Here is a 23581-nt window from a genome sequence, read left to right as displayed (position 1 = left end):
AGATTTGGTGCAGGGTGTTATCAGTATGCTGATGACACTCAGATCTATTTCTCCATGTTACCATCATTAGGAGAAGGCATAACCTCCCTAAATGCCTGTCTGGAGGTGGTAATGGGCTGGATGAGGGATAATAAACTGAGACTGAATCCAGATAAGATGGAGGTACTTATTGTGCAGGGTTGGAACTCCAGAGATGATTTTGATCTGCCTGTTCTAGATGAAGTCACACTTCCCCAAAAGGAACAGGTACACAGTCTGGGAGTGCTTCTGGATCCACACCTCACCCTGGTATCTCAGGTTGAGGCAGTGGCCAGAGGTGCCTTTTATCAGCTTTGGCTGATATGCCAGCTGCATCCGTTTCTTAAGATGAACAACCTCAGAACGGTAGTACATATCTGGTAACTTCCAGACTTGATTTCTCCAGTGCGCTCTATATGAGGCTGCTTTTGTAAATAGTCCAGAAACTGCAGTTGGTACAGAATGTGGCAGCCAGGTTGGTCTCTGGGTCATCTTTGACAGACCACATTACTCCTTTGCTGAAAGAGTTACACTGGCTGCCAATAAGTTTCTGGGCAAAAATACAAAGTGCTGGTTACAACCTATAAAGCCCTAAACATCTTAGGCCCTGGGTATTTAAGAGCATGTCTGTCTTCTTTACCATGAGCCTCATCACCCATTGAGATCATCTGGAGAGGTTAGTCTCTGGTTGCCACCAGCTCATTTGGTGGCCACATGGGGACAGGCCTTCCCTGTTGCTGCCCTAGAGTGTGGAATGTGCTCCCTATTAAAATACGAGCTTCCCCATCTCTGACAACTTTTTAAAAGCACTTGAAGACTTATCTCTTCACCCAGGCTTTTTAATCTGACTCTAGTTTTAAATTGCTTTAAGGTTTTTAATTTTTTGTGTTTTAACCTGTTTTATGTTTCTGTAAACTGACCAGAGATGAAAGTTTGGGGTGATGTACAAATCTGACAAAGAAATAAATGTGTGTGGCAGGCAGTTACATATTTAATACATATAAATATTTTAAAGGATATACTGGAGATGTACAATGCTGGCAAAGAGCTAAATGAAATTTGTCCAACTGGGAAATTTATAAAATTCACAGAACACTCTTGAGCTGAAGGATCAGCAAGGAAAACAAGATTGTTTCCAAAAAATAATAGCATATAATAGCATGTGTATAGAGAAATATTAATAAATAGTAAGAATCAGACAAGTTAAGTAGTGTGCCAGAAAGCTATCAAAGTGCATTCTGGCACAACTTTTCTGAGATTGCTAATATTTCTTAATATCTCTTTAATATCAGTGTTATTATTTATTGGGGAAAGACTTGTTTCCCTTGCTGGTTTTTCACTATGAGAGAGTTCTATGAATTCCTCATATGGAGAAATTGCAGCATAAAATGTCAAGCAGATCTTTTTGATGTTTCCAAGTCATAATTTTGTATTGTTTCTGCAGGTTTATATTGGATAGTAAAGACATCCCTAAAATATCCAAACATGCTTTTGTGCCTGTCATAAAAAGACAACAAAGTAAAAGATAACCAAGATGCAAGTTGCCTAGTCTTTTTCAAAGCACTGAGTATATTCCGTTTTTAATACTTTGTTTTGGTAAGTCAAGACAGAGAGATGCCTAAACACAGCTCTCCTCATTTCCACTTTGATCAGGCAAATTGTAACCTGACAGATGCAAGAAAACTCTCTCCAACCAATTGTTAATCTAGTCACACTTCTATTTTGCAACAGAAGTGACTCACAGTAGCTCATCTCCAAGAGAGAAGTAATGGGATTTATATGCCACATTTCTTTCCATCTCCTTCGTCTCCCCAGACACTCTATAAAATACTCCGAGCTCTCCATCCCTGCCTTGCATGTTCTGCCTCAGTGACACAACAACAAGGCATTAGCCAAACTTGTGGTTTTGTTTTTTTTTAAGTCATCTTTCGCATTCAAAGCCCATCACTGGGAAAGGAAGTAGACTTTGAAAGAAATCTAATTCATACACTTTTAAACAAATCTCTTTTGTTTTTTCCCCTTCTTCTCACCAGAGCTCACAACATTCATGCCATGAAGAATAATAAGAAAGCAGACATTATAGTCACCAGGGGGATGCCACGGAAAATGTCTCCTCAACTTAGGTTTGGATTGCCATATTCAAGCTTCTCAAATCTGGGTGGCCTAATTTGCATATTATGCAAATTATGTGGTAACTAATTTGCATTTTATTTATTTGGCAGACTTGTATACATTCCCCTCCTCCTCTGCCCTTCCATGTGATTGGATCCAGAGTAAAATCTGGACAATCCGGGCAGCGCATTTGAAATCCATGTAAATCCAGGTGGAATTTAACAGCTGGGTGGAGGAGCCAAAATCTGGGTGCTATCCTAAATTCTGGGGGACATGGCAACCCTAACTTAGGTGACCCTGGATTTTAAAGTTCTACTAGGCTAAACATCTGTTGCCAATAGCACTCTCATCCCCCACACCACTCCCCACCCATGGCTAAACAGTCTTCAGCAAATCTTCCAACCCACAGCTTCTTTGCATCTTTGGGTCATTATCAAAAGGCAACATTTGGAAACACGCCTAAATGTCAAGGCAGAGAGACTCCTTTGAGCGATAAAGACACTTTGAGTGCTCAAGCCAGGATGGGCAGTCACACAGCCATTTCCCCCTCCTTAAGTAAAACAGGAGGTGGCTCGACAAGGGAGCTCAACCCTAAACAAAAAGGCACACAACCCTTTGCTTATGTGCCTGGCAGACCTGTTGCCAGTGAGGTAATCAAACATAACCGCTCATGAATAACTTGGAACTGTCTTTGTCCCTTTTTGCCATTCTGTGCCGCAACAGGATGCACACCTGTGCTGATTAGATTCACCTAGCCATGGACACTAGTGTAATGCCTCCATCTCCTTGCTCTCTGGTGGGTTGGCTAACTGATGGCCCTGCCATAGCCCAGGGGCCAGATTCCGGGTATATCTGGCTTTGGCAGGCCACATGCCAGCGAGCACATGCTAGCTGCTGCATGACACTTTCCCTCTTTCCTCTTTGACCATTCCCCCTTTCTGTACCCACACCTTGCCCTGCCTCACAACCCCTTCATCCAAGGACCACCAGATTGAACTCCGTGCATCAAATGCACACAAGGAAGGTAAGGTAAGGTAATCTCCAGCTCGCTTTCCTTTCTCTGGGCTCCTCTCCACCCTTTCTCTCTACCTACAATTCCACCTTCCTGATCCCTTAAGTCAAGCACTCTATTAAGATTTCTGAACAAGCTTCCCTTTGACTTTCTGTAGCTCCCCAGGTTCTTTTTAATAAAGCTTTAACACTCATCATCGAGCCACTCTCCTCCTTTGAATTTTCCCAATACACCTTGCTTGTTTAATTTAATGCTGTTTTCAGGGCTGCACCTCAATTTCCCCCACTTAGCCCAAACATGGTCGCGGAGCATCTAGTCAATCAGTCCTGCGCAGTCTTGGTAACACATCTGAGGAATATTGAGAGAGACTAAAAGGATTTCCGCAAGAACAATATTATTTCTAAATTAACACATCCTGAAGCTGTCTCCCAAGTCCACTTAAAGTGAAATCTGAGGCAAGTTTGGAACTTTCTGTTTACCCAGCACTGGTCTATGTTCTCATGCTAGGCTCCCCACACAGAAACATACTTATGCCACTCTGGAACATCCTATTGTAGGAGGCTTTGATTCGACCAGTAAAATCCAGACCCCATGAACCATCTTCCTTTGAGTAAAGAGGAACGCCTCCCTATTTTGCCAGGCAGAGCATCCCCAGCTGCAGCAACAGAGTCAAAGGAGTCGGGATGCATAAGGCGACTGATACAACTCTGCCATCACAGTGGTACTGGGGAAGGGAAGTGGGGAAGAAGATGACAGAGGAAGAGACTGTGCCTCATGCGTGCAATCACATCCATGCAACGCAACCTGTGGAGCTGGATTGCTAGTCTGCTTGCCCACCCACCTCTGCTGTGTGACCACAGGACTCTCTTGTTTCTTTCCACTACTGTACTCGATGCAGCAAGCCACCTAATGGAACAGTGGGAAATGACTTGACTAGCAAGCCAGAAGTTGCCGGTTTGAATCCCGGCGCTGGTATGCTATGGGAAACACCTATATCAGGCAGGAGTGATATAGGAAGATGCTGAAAGACATCATCTCATACTGCACAGGAGATGGCATGGTAAACCCTTCCCTTGGGGGGAGGGTCCAGAAGGTGGTGCTGGGGGCTACTGCTCAGCTCCTTAGCCATTGGCTTGTGGGGTCCTGCAGGGCTTGGTCTTGTCCCACATGCTGTTCAAAATCTACATGAAACTGCTGGGAGAGGCCATCCAGGGACTTGGACTGAGTTGTCAGTAATATGCAGATGACACTCAGCTCTATCTCTCCTTATCACCTGTCCTAGATAAATCAGTGGATGACCTGAATCAGGGCTTGGAGGCTGGATATGGACTAGTAAACTGAGACTTAATCCAGACAAGACGGAGGTGCTGCTGGTAACTAGGAGAGCCAATTGGGATGAAGGGATTTGCCTGGTTCTGGATGGGGTTGCACTCCCCTTGAAAGAGCAAGTGCGCAGCTTGGGAGTACTGCTGGACCTGGCTCTGCTTTTGGATGTTCAGGTGGAGGTGGTGGCCAGAGGTGGTTTTTGAAGCTTCGACTAGTGCTGTGTCCCTTTCTCAAGAAGGCAGATATGGCCACAGTTACCCACGCCCTAGTCACATCACGGCTGGATTACTGTGACATGATCTACATGGGGCTGCTGATGAAGAAAGTTTGGAAACTGTGTTTGGAAACTAGTGCAAAATTCCGGCAACTAGCATTTTATCCAGAGCTGTCCGCTGGGATCAGATTGCACCCATTCTGAAAGAGCTGCACTGGCTACCAATTTGTTTCTGGGTCCAATTCAAGATGCTGGTTTTGACCTTTAAAGCCCTTAACAGTTCGACAAGATGATCAGAGGGGGCTCTGCTCTGCGAGTGGATGGTGAGAGAGGCTTGGCTGCTGAGCACACAGGACAGGGCCTTCTCAGCCATTGCCCCCAGGCTTTGGAATGCTCTCCTGGCTGGCATCTGCTCCTCAGCCTCCCTCACAGTTTTCAGAAAACAAGTAAAAATGTGGCTCTTCACCCAGGCTTTTAAATGAAAGTATTGTTTTTACTGCTGCTTTGTGTTTTGTGTATTACTGTTTTATATAGGTTTTTAAACATTTATATAGATATTATCTATATATTTAATTCTCTTAGCCAGCATGAGTGCCCAGGATTTGGCAGCGGAACTCTCAGGACACGCTGCGAGAGTTCGGGAATGAGGGAAATGTCAGTTGGGGGTTGGAGGAGCCCAGAGAGGGAGGCTGAGGATGAGGGGATGCTGCTCCGGCGGCTGGGGGCGACTAGTGAGGGTGGTGAGAGGAAAGGAAGTGGCAGGAGGCTGAGCCACGCCGCCAACACGAGCCTGGGCGGGTGGCGGCGGCAGCGGGATCCTGAAAATGGCCGGGCGGAGGCTGGCACAGCAACTGGGGCTGTTGTGGCAGGCATGGGGGCTGGAAGAGGGGAGAGCAGCAGAGGAGGCAGGCAGCGGGTGAGGCAGCGGCGGGCCCTGGCAGAGGAGGCAGCCAGCAGGCAAAAATGACGGGGAGCGGACTGGGGTGGAAGGGGGGGAAGCAGCGAGGAGAGACTAGCGGTGCAGATGCTGTGCGCCGGTTCAGCTAGTATTTATATATAATATTTGTACTTCTGTATCTTAACTGTGCATTGTTTTAATTATATTGTAAACCACTTTGAGATTATTTTAATGAAAAGTGGTACAGAAATCAAATCAAATATATACATAAAGTGGACCATGTAGCTGTTGCCAAGAGTAACAGTCCCACAGATCCTCCCCATTTCCCACACAATATTTTTCAAACTCTCTCTATATTTAATTCTCCTGGGTGCACCTTGGCATGTGTGTCCCGGTGCCCAGCTTATTGGCTGGTGCCCCCAGGAGGATTGGTCGCTGCCGCTGCGGCGGGCCCAGCTGCGGAGGCCAGAGGCGGTGGCAGGCCCGGCCGCAGAGGCCAAAGGCAGCGGGTCTGGATGCAGAGGCAAGCAGCGATGGCGGGTCCGGCCCAGCCGTGGAGCCAAGGCCCAGGAGGGGGGAAAGAAAGTGGGGGGCGGGGCCCAACAGAGGGGAGGGGAGGTGGCCGGGCCCGGCACGAGCCAGCCATGGTCAGAAAGCGGAGACTGGGGCACAAGATGCAGGTGAGGGGGGGAGAGAGGTAACTGCCGGCCCCAAAGAGCACACAGATGCTCTGTGCGGGGTCAGCTAGTAGTTTTAATTCTGTGTTGTATTTTATTATGTAAACTGCCTAGAGACATGAGTTTGGGGAGGTATATAAATATGTAAAATAAAAAGGAAATCAAGTTCAGAGAGGCAGATGACATCACACCATGAGTCTTCTTTCATTAAATAAATTAGGGAGATGTGGAGAGGAGATACAGGGCTGTTCTTTTCAAAAGCAGTCACAGGCTGCTCTTCAGGTGTCTGGGTCTGAATCTGGGTTGACTTTTCAGTTTGCAGTTTTGTCTTCACCAGTCTATTAAATGATTTAAAAGACATTTTACAAACAGAAACAAACTCAGAGTTTATTAATTTAATAATGATATGCAAGTGGAACCTGCAACAAAAATGTTGCATCAGATCTGAAATCTCATGTGTTATGTTGGAGAGGAAGGCACAGAATAGGGCTTTGATGGGCAGCAGGAAGGTGTAATGTAGGGCTTGGAGGGTTTACTTTTTGTATAGTATAGTATAGTATATTTAGTTATTTCACAATATTTCTTCTTCTTTTCTTCTTGTTACGGTTTTGTTTTTGTTTTTAAGACACCCTCTCTTTGTTTTAGTGTTTGGAATTTTCTCTTCCTTTTTTCTTTACATAGCCTGTGACTTGTGTAACTGTTAACACAAACCGTCACCAGTTATCAATGGCTTTCCTTGCTCCCTCCCCACCTCCCTCCCTCCCCCTCTTCTCCCCTCTCCCATGCTCTAGCTTCCATTGTTATTTGGCTGTGCCCTGCTGACTGACAAAAAGATAAGAACCTCCTTTTGGAACCTTCATTCTAGGGTACCATGGCTGCAAAGTGTGTGTGCTCTGCTTTTTCAGGGGTGTTTTTTGGTTTGGGGGAGGGAGGGGAAATTTGGGATTCCCCACCCCAAGTAGCATTTTTGGGCATGCCTTGTCCCTCCCAACACCCCCAAATGCCCCTCCATCCTTAACAGGAGCTTGCAGAGGCTCTGTGCCTATTCACACACTCCATTAGCAGTCCACACTAAATTAATAGATAGAATACCTTATTAAAAAAAACTATTTTAAACATTTGATATATGGAACTTCTTCTTTGAACAAGATGGAGAGCTTTTTACTTGAGCTCACATTTTTGCCATTTCCAGGAAATGCTGACCTGGTGTTTGTCAGCTGCACACTGACTTTTTCTCCCACTTCTCCCCCAAAGATTAATGATTCATCCAGGAACCTGGTCCAGTATTTCTCTTCAAGTAAAATATTCACTAAATGAGAACTCTGTGGCTTTGGAGGATCTAGTTCTCCCTCTGAAAAGATTTGGCATTCTTTGTTGATATGACTCCAAGCTAAAGTCTGTTACCTAACAATATTTACATTTTCTTCCAACACTTGTGAATTAATGAGCCAGGTGTCTGAAAGAGTGCCTGGAAAAATGGCTCACTGGGCCTGATCCTGCAAGATCCTGCAATTCCACATCCAAGGAAAATGTCACATAGCTTCTTGTGGTGTGTGTGTGGGGTGGCGGCGTGCTTGAATCTCACGAAGATGTCATTAAGACAGAAATGGATGGAGAGATAGAACATTCTACAAGTATTTGGAAGATTCACCTTACATTGCAATCCAAACACCTTGGATTGCAGTGTTTGTTATCAAACAGAATTGCCAAACATAAGAACTGCTTTGTTGGATTGCATCTAATCCAACATTCTTTCTCCAACAGTAAACCAGCCAGGTGCCGAATTTAAAAAAAAACGGGTATGCAGGGTACTTTTTATATACCAGTTAGTTGTTAAACCTCATCCATTATCATCCCTAAATTGATATCGGTTTTTATTCAGACACATTGGTTGGAAACAATGGTCCAGGTGTGGATCTCTCTCAGCTCCACACAACAAGCCTTTGACTGGATTTAGGAAATTATTATCTGCCTAGTAGGGATGTGCACGGAACCAGCAGGGGCTAGTTTGAAGGCAGGGTGGGGGACACCTTTAAGGATGGCACAGGGTGCACTTCCACCCCCCATATTTCCCCCACAGGCACTCCCTTGAAAACTGGACCAGCAGGGCAGAGGCATAACTCCCTGCTGCCCTGTCCCCTCTTTGGTCCAGAAGTGACAGGAAGTAGTGTGCGCACATGCTTTCAGAGATATTTGGACTTTCCATTATTTGAAAACATGCACCTGGCATGCGCATGCATGCCGCACGCACTCATGCGCATGCTGGACGTGCGCGTGCGCACACTGACGTGAGCATGCACACACACTACTTCCAGTCACTTCTGGACCAAAGAGGGGACGGGAAGGAAGGGAGGTACACTGCTGCCCCACCAGCCCAGTTTTCAAGGGAGAGCCAGCAGGGAAACACAGCAGGGGGTGGACAGTAAGTGCACCCTCCCCCGTCCTTAAAGGTGTTCCCGCCCCTGCATTCGAACCAGTTCAAATACGGGGTTCCGAACCCATTTGGCGTTTGAGGAATAGAACGCCGAACAGGTTCATGCACATCCCTACTGTCTACTTAAACACTTATCAAGAATTCTTTATTAAAATGAAAACACCCTTTGGGAAAGTCCAGCTACAATCAAGGAGGATTTATGGCAAGGGCATTGAGCAGGGTTGGCCTCAGATTAAAGCTCTAAAATATCTCCGAAAGCTCATCAAGATATCTATGAAGTTTTTAGCTGCAGTTATTAAGGTTGACCAATTGCATGGGGCTCAGATTAGGAACTATATGGCACAGAACTGCTCGAGCCAGGACTGCAGTTCTCTTCTCTGACCAACAGCCCTGTTCTCTGGGGCTCTCTGAGCAGCTGGGGCTGCTGGTCAGAGAAGGGAACTGCAGTTCTTCAGCCTAAACTGACTGCTGAGGGAAGCCACAGGTCTGCCCCTCTGTGCTTCCAGCCAGGCTGTTTCTATCCTTGCCCTGCCCAGCTGTCCCCTTCAAACACCACAGACTATAGTGATGGCTTGGCCTACAAACTACCACCCTGTGTATTCCACTTCCAAGTGCTTTCATTCTCTCCTGCAGTTTAGGCCCAAATCTGCTAGTACTCAGTACAAAATGCCCAGTAATGGCTTGGTCCAAAAACTGTCAATAGAGTCCAAGAGCCCCACTCTGTCCAATCCTGAGTTTCCTGACTGGCTCAGAGAGCTTCGTAGGCCAAATGTTTCTTTACAAAGCAAGTTCTCAATAACTGAGTAATACATGGGTTCTCAAACTTGGGTATCCAGAATGCTGTTGAACTACAACACCCATCATTGGCCATTGTGGCTGAGGATGATGGCCATTGGCCATTGTGCCTGATAGGATTTGAGGACCCAAGTTTGAGAACCCCTGGAGTAATAACTACTACCACTGGATTCTGAATTTTAAGCAGACAAAGGGTGGGGGGAGAATCAAAACAATATTTCCTACTTTCTTTGTTGTGTCCATTGCCTTCAGGATGGATATATTGAGGTCCTCCAAAGCAGACAGCACATTTTCATACTCTCCCAGGTGTTGGGAAAAATAGTCTAAAAGAAATAGACATTTATAGGTCAATTTAAATGAATATTGGAATTAATACAGAAATTAAAATTTAAAATGTTACTAAGTATCAGATGCCTGTATAATGAATACGAATAATGAGAAGCATAAGTATCTCTCGTCCAGTAGAAGTTCCCCTTCCCACCAGTATTGGATAAATGTGGTAGATCCTCTGCCCCTCCATATTTTTAGAACAGGATAGGCACAGTACAAGGTACAGACTTAGGAACATAGGAAGCTGCCATATACTGAGTCAGACCATTGGTCTATCTAGCTCAGTATTGTCTTCACAGACTGGCAGCGGCTTCTCCAAGGTTGCAGGCAGGAATCTCTCTCAGCCTATCTTGGAGAAGCCAGGGAGGGAACTTGAAACCTTCTGCTCTTCCCAGAGCGGCTTCATCCCCTGAGGGGAATATCTTGCAGTGCTCACACTTCTAGTCTCCCTTTCTTATGCAACCAGGGCAGACCCTGCTTAGCTATGGGGACAAATCATGCTTGCTACCACAAGACCAGCTCTCCTCCCTAAAGGAAACAGCGGTATCTGACGAAGTGTCATAGGAAGATAGGAAGCTGCCATATACTGAGTCAGACCCTTGGTCTATCTAGCTCAGTAGTGTCTTCACAGACTGACAGCGACTTCTCCAAGGTTGCAGGCGGGAATCTCTCTCAGCCCTATCTTGGAGAAGCCAGAGAGGGAACTTGAAACCTTCTGCTCTTCCCAGAGCAGCTTCATCCCCTGAGGGGAAGATCTTGCAGTGCTCACACTTCTAGTCTCCCTTTCTTATGCAACCAGGGCAGACCCTGCTTAGCTAAGGGGACAAGTCATGCTTGCTACCACAAGACCAGCTCTCTTAGTACAGCAAAAGAAAGAAAGAAAGAAATGAAAAATCAGTACCCCAAAGCAATGAAAGTAGACAGCAGATGCCAAATAACAGTTTATTAAGTTTAGGCACTTACAATCCCTCCTCAATTTCCTCTTACATAGAACAACAGAGATTTTCTCCCCTGTCTATGGTTAATATAAATGTGTGTGTGTGCAGGGGCGTAACTATAATAGGGCAAGGGAAGACAGTTGTCTGGGGGCCCACTGCCTTGGAGGGGGGCAGAGGCAATTCACATGACTGACTCCCCCAGCCGCGCACCCGCCTGGGCTTCCTTCAGTTGTATTCATCCTCCAAAACTGATGAGAGTGTTAAGACCTGGAGATACCAGAACAGCATGTCTTGCTCTAGTACCACTAAATGACTTGCATCGTCTACAATTTACAAAACCTTTAAAAAAATAATTTAGGATGATGTTCTATTATGGCACATAGGTTACACACACACACACACACACACACACACACACACACACACACACAATGCTTTTTGTTAGCACTATCCAGTTTCATTTAAGATTTCTTTACTTCATGAGCTGAGGTTCAGTGAGGGGGTGCATTTTAAAATTTTGTCTCTGGGCCCACTCCAACCTTGCTATGTCCCTGTGTGTGTGTGCGCCATCAAGGAATGGGGCTGGGGGCAGCTTAACTTATCCTCTTTTCAGTGCTACAGCCCTGATCTAATTCAGGGCTGTAGTCCTGAGCTACAGCAGGCTTTCTTTTCTGCTTTCTAGGAAAGACCTTCTGTAGCAATCTGGCCCTTCCTTACCCTAAGGAGTTAACCAGAAGATAACCCTGTCCTGTCTGTCAGGCAGTGACCTCTAGGGATCAGCCACTCAGCGAATGGTAACCAGGACCTTGAGGGGCCTTGAGGCAGGAAGTGAAGAGGTTCTTTGTTCTCGTTCAGTTGGAGCCAGGCAGGGGAAGCAACAGGTTAGTTGGCCAAGCCATGGAGGCAACCAGGAACTCTGCAGGGGCCTGAAGTTTCTACCATGGTTTTGGTGAGTTCAGGGAAGAACATAGGAAACTGCCATATACTGAGTCAGACCATTGGTCTATCTAGCTCAGTATTGTCTTCACAGACTGTCAGTGGCTTCTCCAAGGATGCAGGCAGGAATCTCAGCCCTATCTTGGAGAAGCCAGGGAGGGAACTTGAAACCTTCTGCTCTTCCCAGAGCGGCTTCATCCCCTGAGGAGAATATCTTGCAGTGCTCACACATCAAGTCTCCCTTTCATATGCAACCAGGGCAGACCCTGCTTAGCTAAGGGGACAAGTCATGCTTGCTATCACAAGACCAGCTCTCCTCTCCAGGGCTTGGCTTCGGAGAAAGGTTTAGCCAGGGAACTGTGTGTTGGGTAGCTGGTGCCAGATTTCTTTATTTTAGTGCTTTGAAGATCCTTACAATTGGTCTATTGTGTTTTATTTTGTAATGTAACCTTCTAAGAAATCCTAGCCTGAGCCCTTTTATCCAACTAGGACTCTGTAGAAGTCTCTATACTCTGTAAAGGAGCTTTTAAAGGTTCCTTACAACTGGGCGTGTTTTCTTTTGTATTTTCTTGCACTTATGTTCTATGCAACTGAGTAACCAAGATCTTTAAAGTGTGCCATTCCAAATACCAGTGGAGTGTTCTTTGGAAGTAATCTTGTAAAGTACTGAGTGTTTGCTGTAACTGAAGCTGAGAGAGAGAGCCTCAGACTGAAGCCATCTGTAGTATTTTGAATAAAGGTTATTTTTCTTTTTGGTCCTTTATCATTTTAACCAGCCCATTTTAACCAGCCCAACCAGAGTGGATTTTCAACTCAGGAGAGCGGGGGCTGGAAAAGGGTCTTACTCTGCTGCAAACATGCTTCAAGTCTGATTGCTCAGCAGCACACTACCAAGTTTTTCTACTCATGCATAGGCTACATGTGGGCCCCCCCCCCTTTGGTAAATGAGAAGGAGAGTTCCCTGGACATTCACCCAAATCCGGGGGGGGGGAAACTCTGTAATAATTTGGGTGTGGTGGCAGCAGTTACCAGAGGGACAGCCTTTGTTGAACAAACATATGAGATTTGCAACGGGTAATGCGTTGCAAAGTGTGATGGAATAGTGCAACAGTTTAAAACCGAGAGTGAAGCGTTATTCAATGCTTCGTTGTAGGCTGGTGGCCATTCGTATTTCCCACCCATTGCAATGTGTTTTCAAGGCAGGACTGTCCATATTCTCCTTGAAACACATTTAGCTGCCCCTCCTCTTGCTCCATTTGGGCCAATGGAGTGTGTGTGTGTGGGGGGGTGGTGGTGGTGGTGTTGACATGAAATTTTTTTTGTAACTTCTCGGCTGTCTTGTGCTAATCCACCAGCCGGGGGAAGTGCCTTTCCAAAACAAAAATCTAACTTTGTCTTGCATGATTCCAGTTTTGTGCAAACATTAACCCTGGGAAAAAAATTAAAAGTGGGGTGGGGGGAGTAATCAGACGCTCGCAAGGACTGGGTTTAATCCCCGTGGTTAATGGATGTGGAAGTTAATGCATGTGGGGAGAAGTTAACACACACACACCCAAATCCTTGTTGGTCTCTCTCCATTCTCCTCTGCAGGTAAGGAGGCAGGCTGGCAACCAAGCAGGCTTCCCACTGGACAGAGAGGGGGCCTTGGCAATGATGCCTTTCCTAGCAGAGTCCCCTGAATTGTGCATCATTAAGGAGTAAAGAACCAAACATGTAAAGGAGGGGATCTTCGTGGAGTTCATGTGGCGTGTAAGCTGCAAACGACAGCTTCCAGAATGCTCAGTGGTGGACAATGGGACTACTCGGGCGTGAGCAAGCGAGAGAGTGCTTCATGTGCCTTGCAAGTGCACAAAAGACAATCGTTGTACCTTTAAAGAATCCCTTGCTTCCCCCTAAAATGTGCTCTTTCAGCCGTGTGGGAGGAGCAAAAGGGGGGGGGGAGAGAACATCATGGATGAGGAGCATGAAAGGATCTGCTTCTCCTCCCCCGCATGCTGCGTCCCCCTTTTTATTCCCCCCCAGTAACTGCCCACAGCTGTACTGTACTGGGGGGTGGGGGTGGGGTGATTTCAAAGCAGAGGTCCCAGCTCTCCAACTTGCCAGAAGAATCCCAGCCTGGTTATATTGGAAGCAAGCAGAGGAGGAGGGAGGTGTGGGGTTTGGGATCTGTGGAGAAGAAAGGAGGGAAAAGCCAAGATTTCTCCCTGCCTATTTCTCTCCCCACAATGTGGAAGCAGAGGAAGCAAACATGGGGGAGGGAAACTGTCCATACTACAACACACTATAAAGCATAAAATGTGGGGCAAGGCTTCCTACAAAGGAAAAAACATAGCAACTTTCCTGCAGTGCATTTACAATGTTGTAGAGCAAAAACGCATCATCAAAATTTGAATCAAGGCATGGGAAATATGAACGGCACCCTGTTGACAATACAGCGGCATTGATATGGAAACACGGGCAATATGGAGGAGTAATCGGGAAAACACCCAAGTTAACACAAAATGAAAGTACACGGGGGTAGATTCACTTTTTCTTCTCCTATTGCACTAAATGATGGGACTGAAACAGGGTCATCAAGAGAGATTATCTATGTGATGGCTTCCAAAGGCCACTACATTTTAAGCTGGGGGAAACCTTGCTTTTGGAATAAATGGGCTGAAGTAGTCTTGATTGCAAGATTGATCCCTTCAGATAACACAGTTTCATGAGGATCTTTTTGCATAGTAACAGCAAAAAACCACAGGAGTTGTCTGAATCCAGAGGGAGTGGGAAAAGTGATGGTAAAAAAGAAAACTACCTTTGGAACACAGGGAGCTGCTGGATACCGAGCCAGACCATTGGTCTATCTAGCTCAGTATTGTCTACATAGACTGGCAGTGGCTTCTCCAAGGTTGCAGGCAGGAATTTCTCTCAGCCCTATTCTGGAGAAGCCAGAGGGGGAACTTGAAACCTAGATGCTCTTCCCAGAGCGGTTCAATCCCCTCAGTAGAACATCTTAGCTCACATGTGGTCTCCCATTCAAATGCAACCAGGGTGGACCCTGGTTAGCTAGGGGGTCAAGTCATGTGTGCTACCACAAGACTTGCTCTCCTCCATACATTGTATAAATAAACTATATGCATGCTACTTAATAATCTGGGAAGTATGGGAAAAAGGGAAATAACCACATCAAACAGACATTTAGGTACCTTGTATGGAATCGGAAATATCTCGGACAACATTGTGTTACTCTTGCCCTTCCATCAAATATCAAAGCAAGATTAGAAAGGAGGTTAATAAAGCATATAAAATCATAAACAGTAACATGATGGCACCTCCCTCTTGAAGATGGAAAGAACATAGCTTGGCAGAGAATCCATGGAGTCATTAAATGAACCAGATGCAGAAAAGAAGTCAGAGAAAAAGGACACAACACTTAAAGGCTGAATTAGATTATCTGCTTCATTATCTGCTAAACAAAGTGGAATAAAAATACATTCCACTTTAGAATGTAATCTTCCTCAGCCCAGTGCTTCGAAAATGTGCAACAGCCATTCCAGAAATGCAATAATTTCCATATTTATTTTTTCTCCCTCTCTCCCTAATAAAAATGCATCCCCCCTCCTTCCCTTAAACGTCTACTTATAGAGAGAGCAGGGTGCCTTTTTATTAGGGAAAGAGTGAGAAAATAAATATGGAAATAGTATTGCGTTCCAGGAGCAGCTGTTGCACATTTTCAGAGCACTGGGCAGAGTAAAATTACATTCCAGATTTGTGAAGACCAAAAGATGGAATATGAAAAAAAAAATGATACTATTGAAGATTTACAAAATAAATTCTGTCTTCATTAGGATTTCCAGTATGTGCGAGCCACTGATAGCAAATATGCATCACAGCTGTTGAGCCTTAGCCCATAGCAGCCTTCGGTGTTGCCTGACAAATGACTCCCAAAGTTCAAGGGAACTTCAGAAGTGGCCTCTCATGAAGCAGGAGTTGTTGGAAGCCAGGAGGGAAAGGGGGCAAACTCTAGAGAGCACACAGTGTTATTTCATACTGGGAAGAAACCAGCCATTAAAGCCTTCTTTCTTCTGATCCAGACACAGAAACTGACAATAAAGGATAATTAAGAGAAGCTATTCAAGGGGCAATGAGCGGGCTATTCATCACTAAGCCATGTTCAAAAGGGAGCAATAAAATGGGCTAAACCTGCAAGCAGAAAGCTGTTGATTTAAAGGCATAGCAGCCCCAAAAAGCCTCAATAGTGCTTTGTCTGTCTACATTAGACTAGTATGTTCTGCTGCAAGGCTGTGGTCCATTTAAGGAAAAAAATTCCATCAGGTCAGAAAGAAACAGAGAAGGACAACACAGAAAACACAGGAATGTAACCATTTGTCAATTACAAAATCTGGATATTCCATGAAAAGGGAGTGAACAAAGAACAACAACAATTCCAGAGACGCAGGAGGTGGTTTTGTGTGGAAGCAACCAAGATACAGCACAAGTCAAGGTTCCTGTACCTTTAAGAGCTGTACAGAAGAGAAAATGTCAACAGGAACCTGCGGGGCTGCTTTGGATTTCAGAACACTCCACAAATGGAAAAAGCCTCACTGGCCAAAATACTCACTTCTGCATTGACTATTGAAGGTACAGGAACTCTATCCTCTACTGCACCAACAAAAAGAGAGAGAGGATATTTTCAAAAAAGTACTTTGCTTAACATGCATCAGATGTTCATTTAATTCTGCAAAAAACTCTTCAGTCACACTCCACTTTACCAGAAAAGCTTTATTGATCTTCAACAGCTTCCCTAGCAGTCCTTTACTATTGCACTGTATATAATTAGCCAGAGTGATCAAACAGGATTCACTCTGACCATACAATGTCTTTCCCATTCTGTTACACTCTCAGAAATGATCTCTTTGGCTCCCTGGTTCAAATAAAAAATGCACTTACCAAACAGTTCTTCTGTGTCAAGGTTCCTGAAAAGAGAAGCACATCATAAAATGAGTGTGGCATTACTATTGCGTACATTCAGCTACTAGTTATGTAGTTACTAGTCAGAGGAGAGCTGGTCTTGTGGTAGCAAGCATGACTTGTCCCCTTCGCTAAGCAGGGTCTGACCCGGTTGCATGTGAATAGGAGACAGTGTGAGCACTGTGAGATATTCCCCTCAGGGGATGGAGCTACTTTGGGAAGAGCATCTAAGTTCCAAGTTCCCTCCCTGGCTTCTCCAAAATAGGGCTGAGAAAGATTCCTGCCTGCAACCTTGGAGAAGCCGCTGCCAGTCTGTGTAGACAATACTGAGCAAGATGGACCGACGGTCTGACCCAGTATATGGCAGCTTCCTATGTTCCTATCTTTGTGCAGATTTACAGCCTGCCCCATCCCAAAGGCCCATGATGGCTAAATATTGCAAAACAATCTGCCAAACAAAATCAAGATGTTTTTCCATGAAGGTGCCTCATCTTCTCTCAGTTTAGGCCTCAAGTGTACCCCAGACAGGTTAAGACTTATAGTGCTTCCAAAATGTTTGGACTCTGGCTAGTCTTCAGTGGGAAGGAGTTCCTTAATTGAGATGCTGCAGAGGTGGCCCAAGACCTTAGCATGCCTGATGCAGGGCAGAAATGCTGCCCTACCCCTGCCCCATGTGCCTCCCAGTGTGAGCGTGCACTGAGCTAGGAGGATATGGTGGTGACAGAAAACCATCTTGGGGTGACTCTTGGACAAGAACCCCTCCAATAAAGGTGGAAGGCAGGTGAGGCAGCAGGGGGCATTTTTCTGCCCTGCTGGCATGCCAAAATCTGCCACTTGAGGCAATAGCCTCACCTCGCCTTACAGAACGACTACCACTGGAATGCCGCCACTAAGAATGCCTCCCTTTACAGTCTTGTTGACTCAAATTCCCATTCACACATTATGTTCAACACTCATGAGTGTACAGGGTACACAGGTACAGATCTGTACACAGATACAGTCATTCATATGTGGTGCTGAACACAGGTACAGCAGTACACTTCTGATCTCTACCACGCATTTGAAGGGCCTGTAGCATTTTTAAAATGAATGCAGGTAGAGTCATTCATACAAACACCTGTATGAGTGTTTGTACAGCAAACTTGTTCAGCATAATGTCGCAACTGGGCTAACCTGACACACAGATAGCAACATTAACATACCTATCAACTTTCACAGAAGAAACAGGGACATACTTGTAGCTCTGCTATTATCCTACCAAGGATCATTGCCCAGGGCAGGGCCAGAGCCGCCATTGGGCCAACGGGTTCAAAGAACCCGGGCCGCCGACCAACCAGGGGCCGCGAGATTGGCCCCGACATGCCCCCAGTGTCTGACATCAGACGTGGGGAGACTAGTTTAGCTCCCGAGCGGGGGCTGCAGGGCCCCTTCGGGAGCTAAACAAAGACTGGCGCTGTGTTCGCAAAGCCAGCCAGGAGCGACTCTTCCTTGCAAAGGCAGGGAAGAGCTGCTCCTGGTTGCACGCTGCAAACGCAGCACCAGCCTAAGTAGCTCCTGAAGGGGCCGTGCAGCCCCTTCAGGAGTTAAAAGGCTGGCGCTGCCTTCGTTTAACTGCCAAAGGGGCCGCATGGCCCCTTCAGCAGTTAAACTCTCTCTGGGCCGAACGGAGCCCCAAGGCTCCTTTTGGCCAGACCACGCCCCCATATCTGACATCAGATGCAGGGGCGTGGCTAGCCCCAGCATCTGATATCAGACGCAGGGGCGGGGTTAGCGGGACCACGGCAGCGGCACACAGTCCACCAGTGGTCCCGCTCCCGCCATTGGCCCAGGGCCTCTTGTGTGCCACCATTATACAGTAACAAAGGCTGCTCTCAGTCATAGACTGCATTTGTTCATTTACCCTCCCACTGACTTAAAAATCAAGGTGTTTAGGAAGATAGGAAGCTGCCATATACTGAGTCAGACCATAGGTCCATCTAGTTCAGTATTGTCTACACAGTCTGCCAGCAGCTTCTCCAAGGTTTCAGGCAGGGATCTCTCTCACCCCTATCTTGGAGAAGCCGGGGAGGGAACTTGAAACCTCCTTTTCTTCCTAGAGCGGCTCCATCCCCTCAGGGGATCTTACAGTGCTCACACATCAAGTCTCCCATTCAAAGGCAGACCCTGCTTAGCGAAGGGGACAAGTCATGCTTGCTACCACAAGACCAGCTTTCCTCTCCGAGGCAAAGCCCCTTGTTTTCTGTGGGTTAAGGATATACTAGAAAGATTTTATTATCCTATGCAACATCCTCACACTTAAGAAGTGTTAAATGACAGGCTGTGCACGGCATGGTGATCTTGGGCATGGTTTTTGATTGATTCATGCTTATATTTACAGGCAGCATTTCTACTCAGAAAGGCCTTCTAAGCAATGAACAATGCTTGAATCATCATACAAATGTATAATAAAATAAAACAATCAAAACATGTCAAAGCAATAATAAACCTAAGCTCAGCCCTGCTGGATCAGGCCCAAGGCCCATCCAGCCTAGCTTCCTGTTTTACACAGTGGCCCCCCAGATGCCCATGAGAAGTTCACAGGCAAGAGGTGAGGGCACACCCTCTCTCTTGCTATTGCTCCCCTGCAACTGGTATTTAGAGGCATCTTACCTCTGTGGCTGGAAGAAGCCTATGGCCACCAGACTAGTAGCCATTGATAGACCTGTCCTCCATGAATTTGTCTAAACCCCTTTTAAAGCCATCCAAGCTAGTGGCCATCACCACATCATGTTGCAGAGAATTCCATAGATTTACATGCTGTGTGAAGAAGTACTTCCTTTTGTTGGTCCTAAAATTCCTGGCCTTCAGTTTCATGGGATGACCCCTGGTTCTAGTGTTGGGAGAGAGGGAGAAAAATTTCTTTGTCTACTCTCTCAACTCCATGCATAATTTACACACCTGAGTCATGGGTATCAGAGGTTATGAAAGGGCAATTTGCAAGCTCTAGATCAGAGATTCTCAATGTTGGGTCCCCAGATGTTATTGGACTTCAACTCCCATAATTCCCAACCAAAGGCCACTGGGGCAGGGGATTATGGGAGTTGAAGTCCAATAACATCTGGAGACCCAACGGTTGAGAACCCCTGCTCTAGATGGAAGCCTGCAGGCTATTTAGCTGCATTAACCTTGCCTAAACACCAGTCCCTGCTGGTATGTTTCCCAGAATATGGGTAGGAAATTCCTATATCAGGCAGCAGTGATATAGGAAGGTGCTGAAAAGGCATCATCTCATATTGCATGGGAGAAAGCAATGGTAAACCACTCCTGTATTCTACCAAGAAAACCACATGGCTCTTTGGTTGCCAGAAGTCGATACCGACTCGACGGCACCACCTTTCTTTTTCCTTTAAACAACAGAAGGAGCTTTTTTAAGAGCGGGATAGAACGTCCTCCCATCAGCAGTGCTACGGGGAGGTTTACTAAAATTCCATTGGTTAACCGACCCTGCCCTTGTGGTGAAGGTATGATTGAATTGGCTCAGCGTGTTCTGTTATATTGTTCTTTTTACAGGGATTGCTGTAACAGACTCATAACTCCTTTATTACTGAATTTCCCTGGTCAAGAAGATGGATTTTATGCTGCACTCCTCTTGTCAGATAAGAAGCCTGGCATCACTTACAAAAGGGGCAAAATTTTGTGTGTTAGCTGTCAAGATTCGACAACAACTAACAGCTGGTTCAACCAATATATCTAATGGACATGATTAGGTGTTGTGAAGTCATCTTTTTGAGGTAGTTATATTTAATATATTATTATTTTGTAATTGTACGAGGCTGTTCTTACAATCAGCCAAAACCAAGTTAAAGAAGCCAAGCCCAGGCTTGGCTGATTGTAAGAACTGCCGGGATTGTGCCCAATCCCAGTGGTGCTTCAGCGGCAAACCCACCAAAGAGACCAGCCTCTTAAACGGGTTACGGGAACGAGCGCTCCTTTAGCCCCATTTTTAAAAATTGTCTGGCAGCTCTGCCTGCTTGCAGCCAGGACTGGGAGATTGCAGGGCTCCCGCCCATCACTGAGGGTGGGGGATACCCAGAATGCACTGTGCACTCAGGACGACGCATCCTGGCCCCTGGGCCTCCATGTTGCCTGGGGCGGTGGAGGATCGTCTGCAAGCACGATCAGCACACCCAGCTCCTTTGATGGATTGTCTGTGGGGAAAGTAAGGTTAGTGAATCTCCCTCCCCACCCGCCCACCCAACCCTTCTCATAGATTGTGAGAAAGGGCTCCATATGTAGCTGATCTTTGATTGGAATAAATGACTTTACTTCCTGCCCCCACTGACTCAGCAGCATGGCTTGAGAAAGCTGAGCACCCACTGGCAGATGCAGGGGTGGAAGGTGGGGAGGAAACTTCATATTGTCCTTCTCATCAGGCAGAAAAAATATCTTGAACATGACGATAGGACAGAGAGCAGGACCTTCACTGATCACCTCAGCAGGAGGGCAGGTTCATGTGGGAAAAGGTGATCCTTTAAATTTTCTGGTCTCAAACAGTTAAACGTTTTAAAGGTAATAAGCAGCACTTTGAACTGAGCTTGGAAACCAACTGAGTGACCGTGGAGTGGCATGTCTTTATTCCAGATTGGGTACCCATATCAGGATGCAGCTCTTATCAGTGTTACTGAGCTTTCCACATTTTTAAGACATATTATGAAACAGCCTGTTCCACTGAAATAAAGAACAGAGCAGCTGTGAATAACAAATCAAGATAATAGGCATAATTTCTCAGACAACAGATACATCTATAAATCTGGAACACAGCTCACTTCTTTGGGTAAAAGGATGTATTGATGGTGCAGCTGGCAACATGTTGCATCAGTATAGTCAAATCTCTGAATGTTGCTAACAAAAGCTTTAAGAAATTTGCAAAATGCCATTGCTCAGAACATAAGTTGTTTGGCTTCAGATGTTTTTAGGTCTTAGGCAGCGAGGCTTCAGCAAGCCCTCTTGAAGACACTGTAGCCGGGCTCACAGATAATGCAGCACCTGAGGAGGTTGCCATGAGCTGTCACAGCCCCAGAATTATTATTATTATTTTACATTTTATATCCCGCTCTTCCTCCAAGGAGCCCAGAGCGGTGTACTACATACTTGAGTTTCTCTTTCACAACAACCCTGTGAAGTAAGTTAGGCTGAGAGAGAAGTGACTGGCCCAGAGTCACCCAGCTAGTATCACGGCTGAATGGGGATTTGAACTCCGGTCTCCCCAGTCCTAGTCCAGCACTCTAGCCACTACATCACGCTGGCTACACCCATGAACCCTACTTTCAGCCTCTTCGAATGAAGTGGTCGTGTCAAACAAGATGGTCATGTTGTATGAACCCACCAGTCTCGGCATATCCTATCCTACTTGAGGTAGGGAACAGGACATCTGTATTTAGATTTAAAGTGAGTGAGAGATATCTGGTACCCTGGTACAAGTAGGGCAGGATATGCCAAGTTTTGTGGTTTTGTACCACACACCCAATCTTGGCATATCATTATCAAGACGGGAAACAGGCCTTGTGCTCGCTCCCGAGGCTGCAACAGCTCATGGCGACCTCAGGTGCAACATTACATGTGAACCCAGTTTGTGTCATCACCATCTTCCACACATCCCATTTTGTATATGTAAGAAATCATTATTTATTTAAAGGATCTATACTCTGCTTTTTGGCCAAATGGCCCTCATACGTAAATACAAATGTACATGTAAATGTGTAACACATGTCGGAGATATGTAAGACTTGCATATTTTCTTGCAGAACTTTGAATATTACATCCATTATTCAGTAAAATTCACATATTCCTGTATAATAAGTGATTTGCTCAGAAAGTAAAGAAAGGAGTATCTCCTCAAACCGGTGAGGTATATACAAACTCCTAGTCTCTAGGCCCAAATGTCCCTTGAGGGCTTCATCAGCACTCTGAAGAATAATGTCCAGAGGCTGATTCTGCACAAAGCACCGCAAAAAGACATGCTTCAAAGAACACATGAATGTTATCTGAGTATTGGAAAATGTACAAGAGGCAGCAATATGGTCTTAGATTAATATGCATATAAGCTGGCCTAGTTAGATTAATATGCATATAAGAGTGGCCTAGTTAAAACATAAAACTATACATTTCTATTATTTTAGAGGTTATGTTTTTCTGTGTTTTACTGTATTTAATAAATTTTGTTGTAAGTTGCCATTAATTCATTTATGAAGAATGACAGCATATAAACATTTTTTTAAAATACATAAAATACCATTCTGCGTAAAGAAAGTTCCTTTTCACCTTTCACCAGACCTTTCACCTTTTCCCTGCCAGTCCTACCAGTAGCAGAAAAGGGCCCTCTCTGAGAAGGAGGGAAGGAGTCCTTCAACCTCACCTGTACCAGGCTGAAAACAATGGTCTTTTTACACAATGGGTTTAATGTATCACCAATCTGAATGAACAGATTCTGAGGAAACAGCATCTATGAGATGTGAGTTACAGTATTCTTTGCATATTAGACGATAAATTATTTAACCTTCTTGGATGTTCTCTCATTTGAGTAAACTGCATGAAATCATCTGATGTTCAGAACAGGTCCTCCTCACTTCCCCTCCTGGGCTGCACACGGTTACTGTGGACGTCTGAAGAGGCGATTGCTGTAAGCACGATGGCAGGCACTTGCATGATCAGCAGCCCTCCATTCATGTTGATCTCTCTCATCCATGTGGACTAGCAGCATAGGTACTGCCCCCGCTTTGTCTGCACATGTGGCTCTGAACCTTGGGTTAGGGCGGTATAAAAATGCACTAAATAAATTAAAAAACAAACAAACATGGATTCTGAGTCTATGTGCTACCCACCTGTGGAAGAAACGCCACCTTCACACTATGGTTTGATAATCTAAGTAATTGCCTTTATTGATACAAAGACAGGTATTG

At 45.5% G+C, this 23581-nt stretch overlaps 1 protein-coding gene across 3 annotated transcripts in view; it reads right to left on the bottom strand.

Moving 5' to 3' along the window:
* Nucleotides 1-23581, bottom strand: part of NECAB1 (N-terminal EF-hand calcium binding protein 1) — an 87116-nt gene that overhangs the window by 29275 nt on the left and 34260 nt on the right. For 2 of the 3 annotated variants that reach the window (XM_053246325.1, XM_053246326.1), the window contains 3 exons: nucleotides 23179-23422; nucleotides 16623-16648; nucleotides 9712-9809 (listed from right to left, as the gene is read on the bottom strand). In XM_053246325.1, the coding sequence (XP_053102300.1) occupies nucleotides 9712-9809; nucleotides 16623-16648; nucleotides 23179-23213 (159 nt within the window). In that variant the 5' untranslated portion in view covers nucleotides 23214-23422. The remainder of the gene's footprint in view (nucleotides 1-9711; nucleotides 9810-16622; nucleotides 16649-23178; nucleotides 23423-23581) is intronic. The other variant, XM_053246324.1, reaches the window with a different exon arrangement.

This window comes from Hemicordylus capensis, chromosome 4 (genome assembly GCF_027244095.1).
Source record: "Hemicordylus capensis ecotype Gifberg chromosome 4, rHemCap1.1.pri, whole genome shotgun sequence".
In the NCBI taxonomy this organism is placed as follows: Eukaryota; Metazoa; Chordata; class Lepidosauria; order Squamata; family Cordylidae; genus Hemicordylus; species Hemicordylus capensis.
The sequence above is the reverse complement of the archived record's forward strand: the minus strand, read 5'-3'. Positions and strand labels throughout refer to the sequence as shown.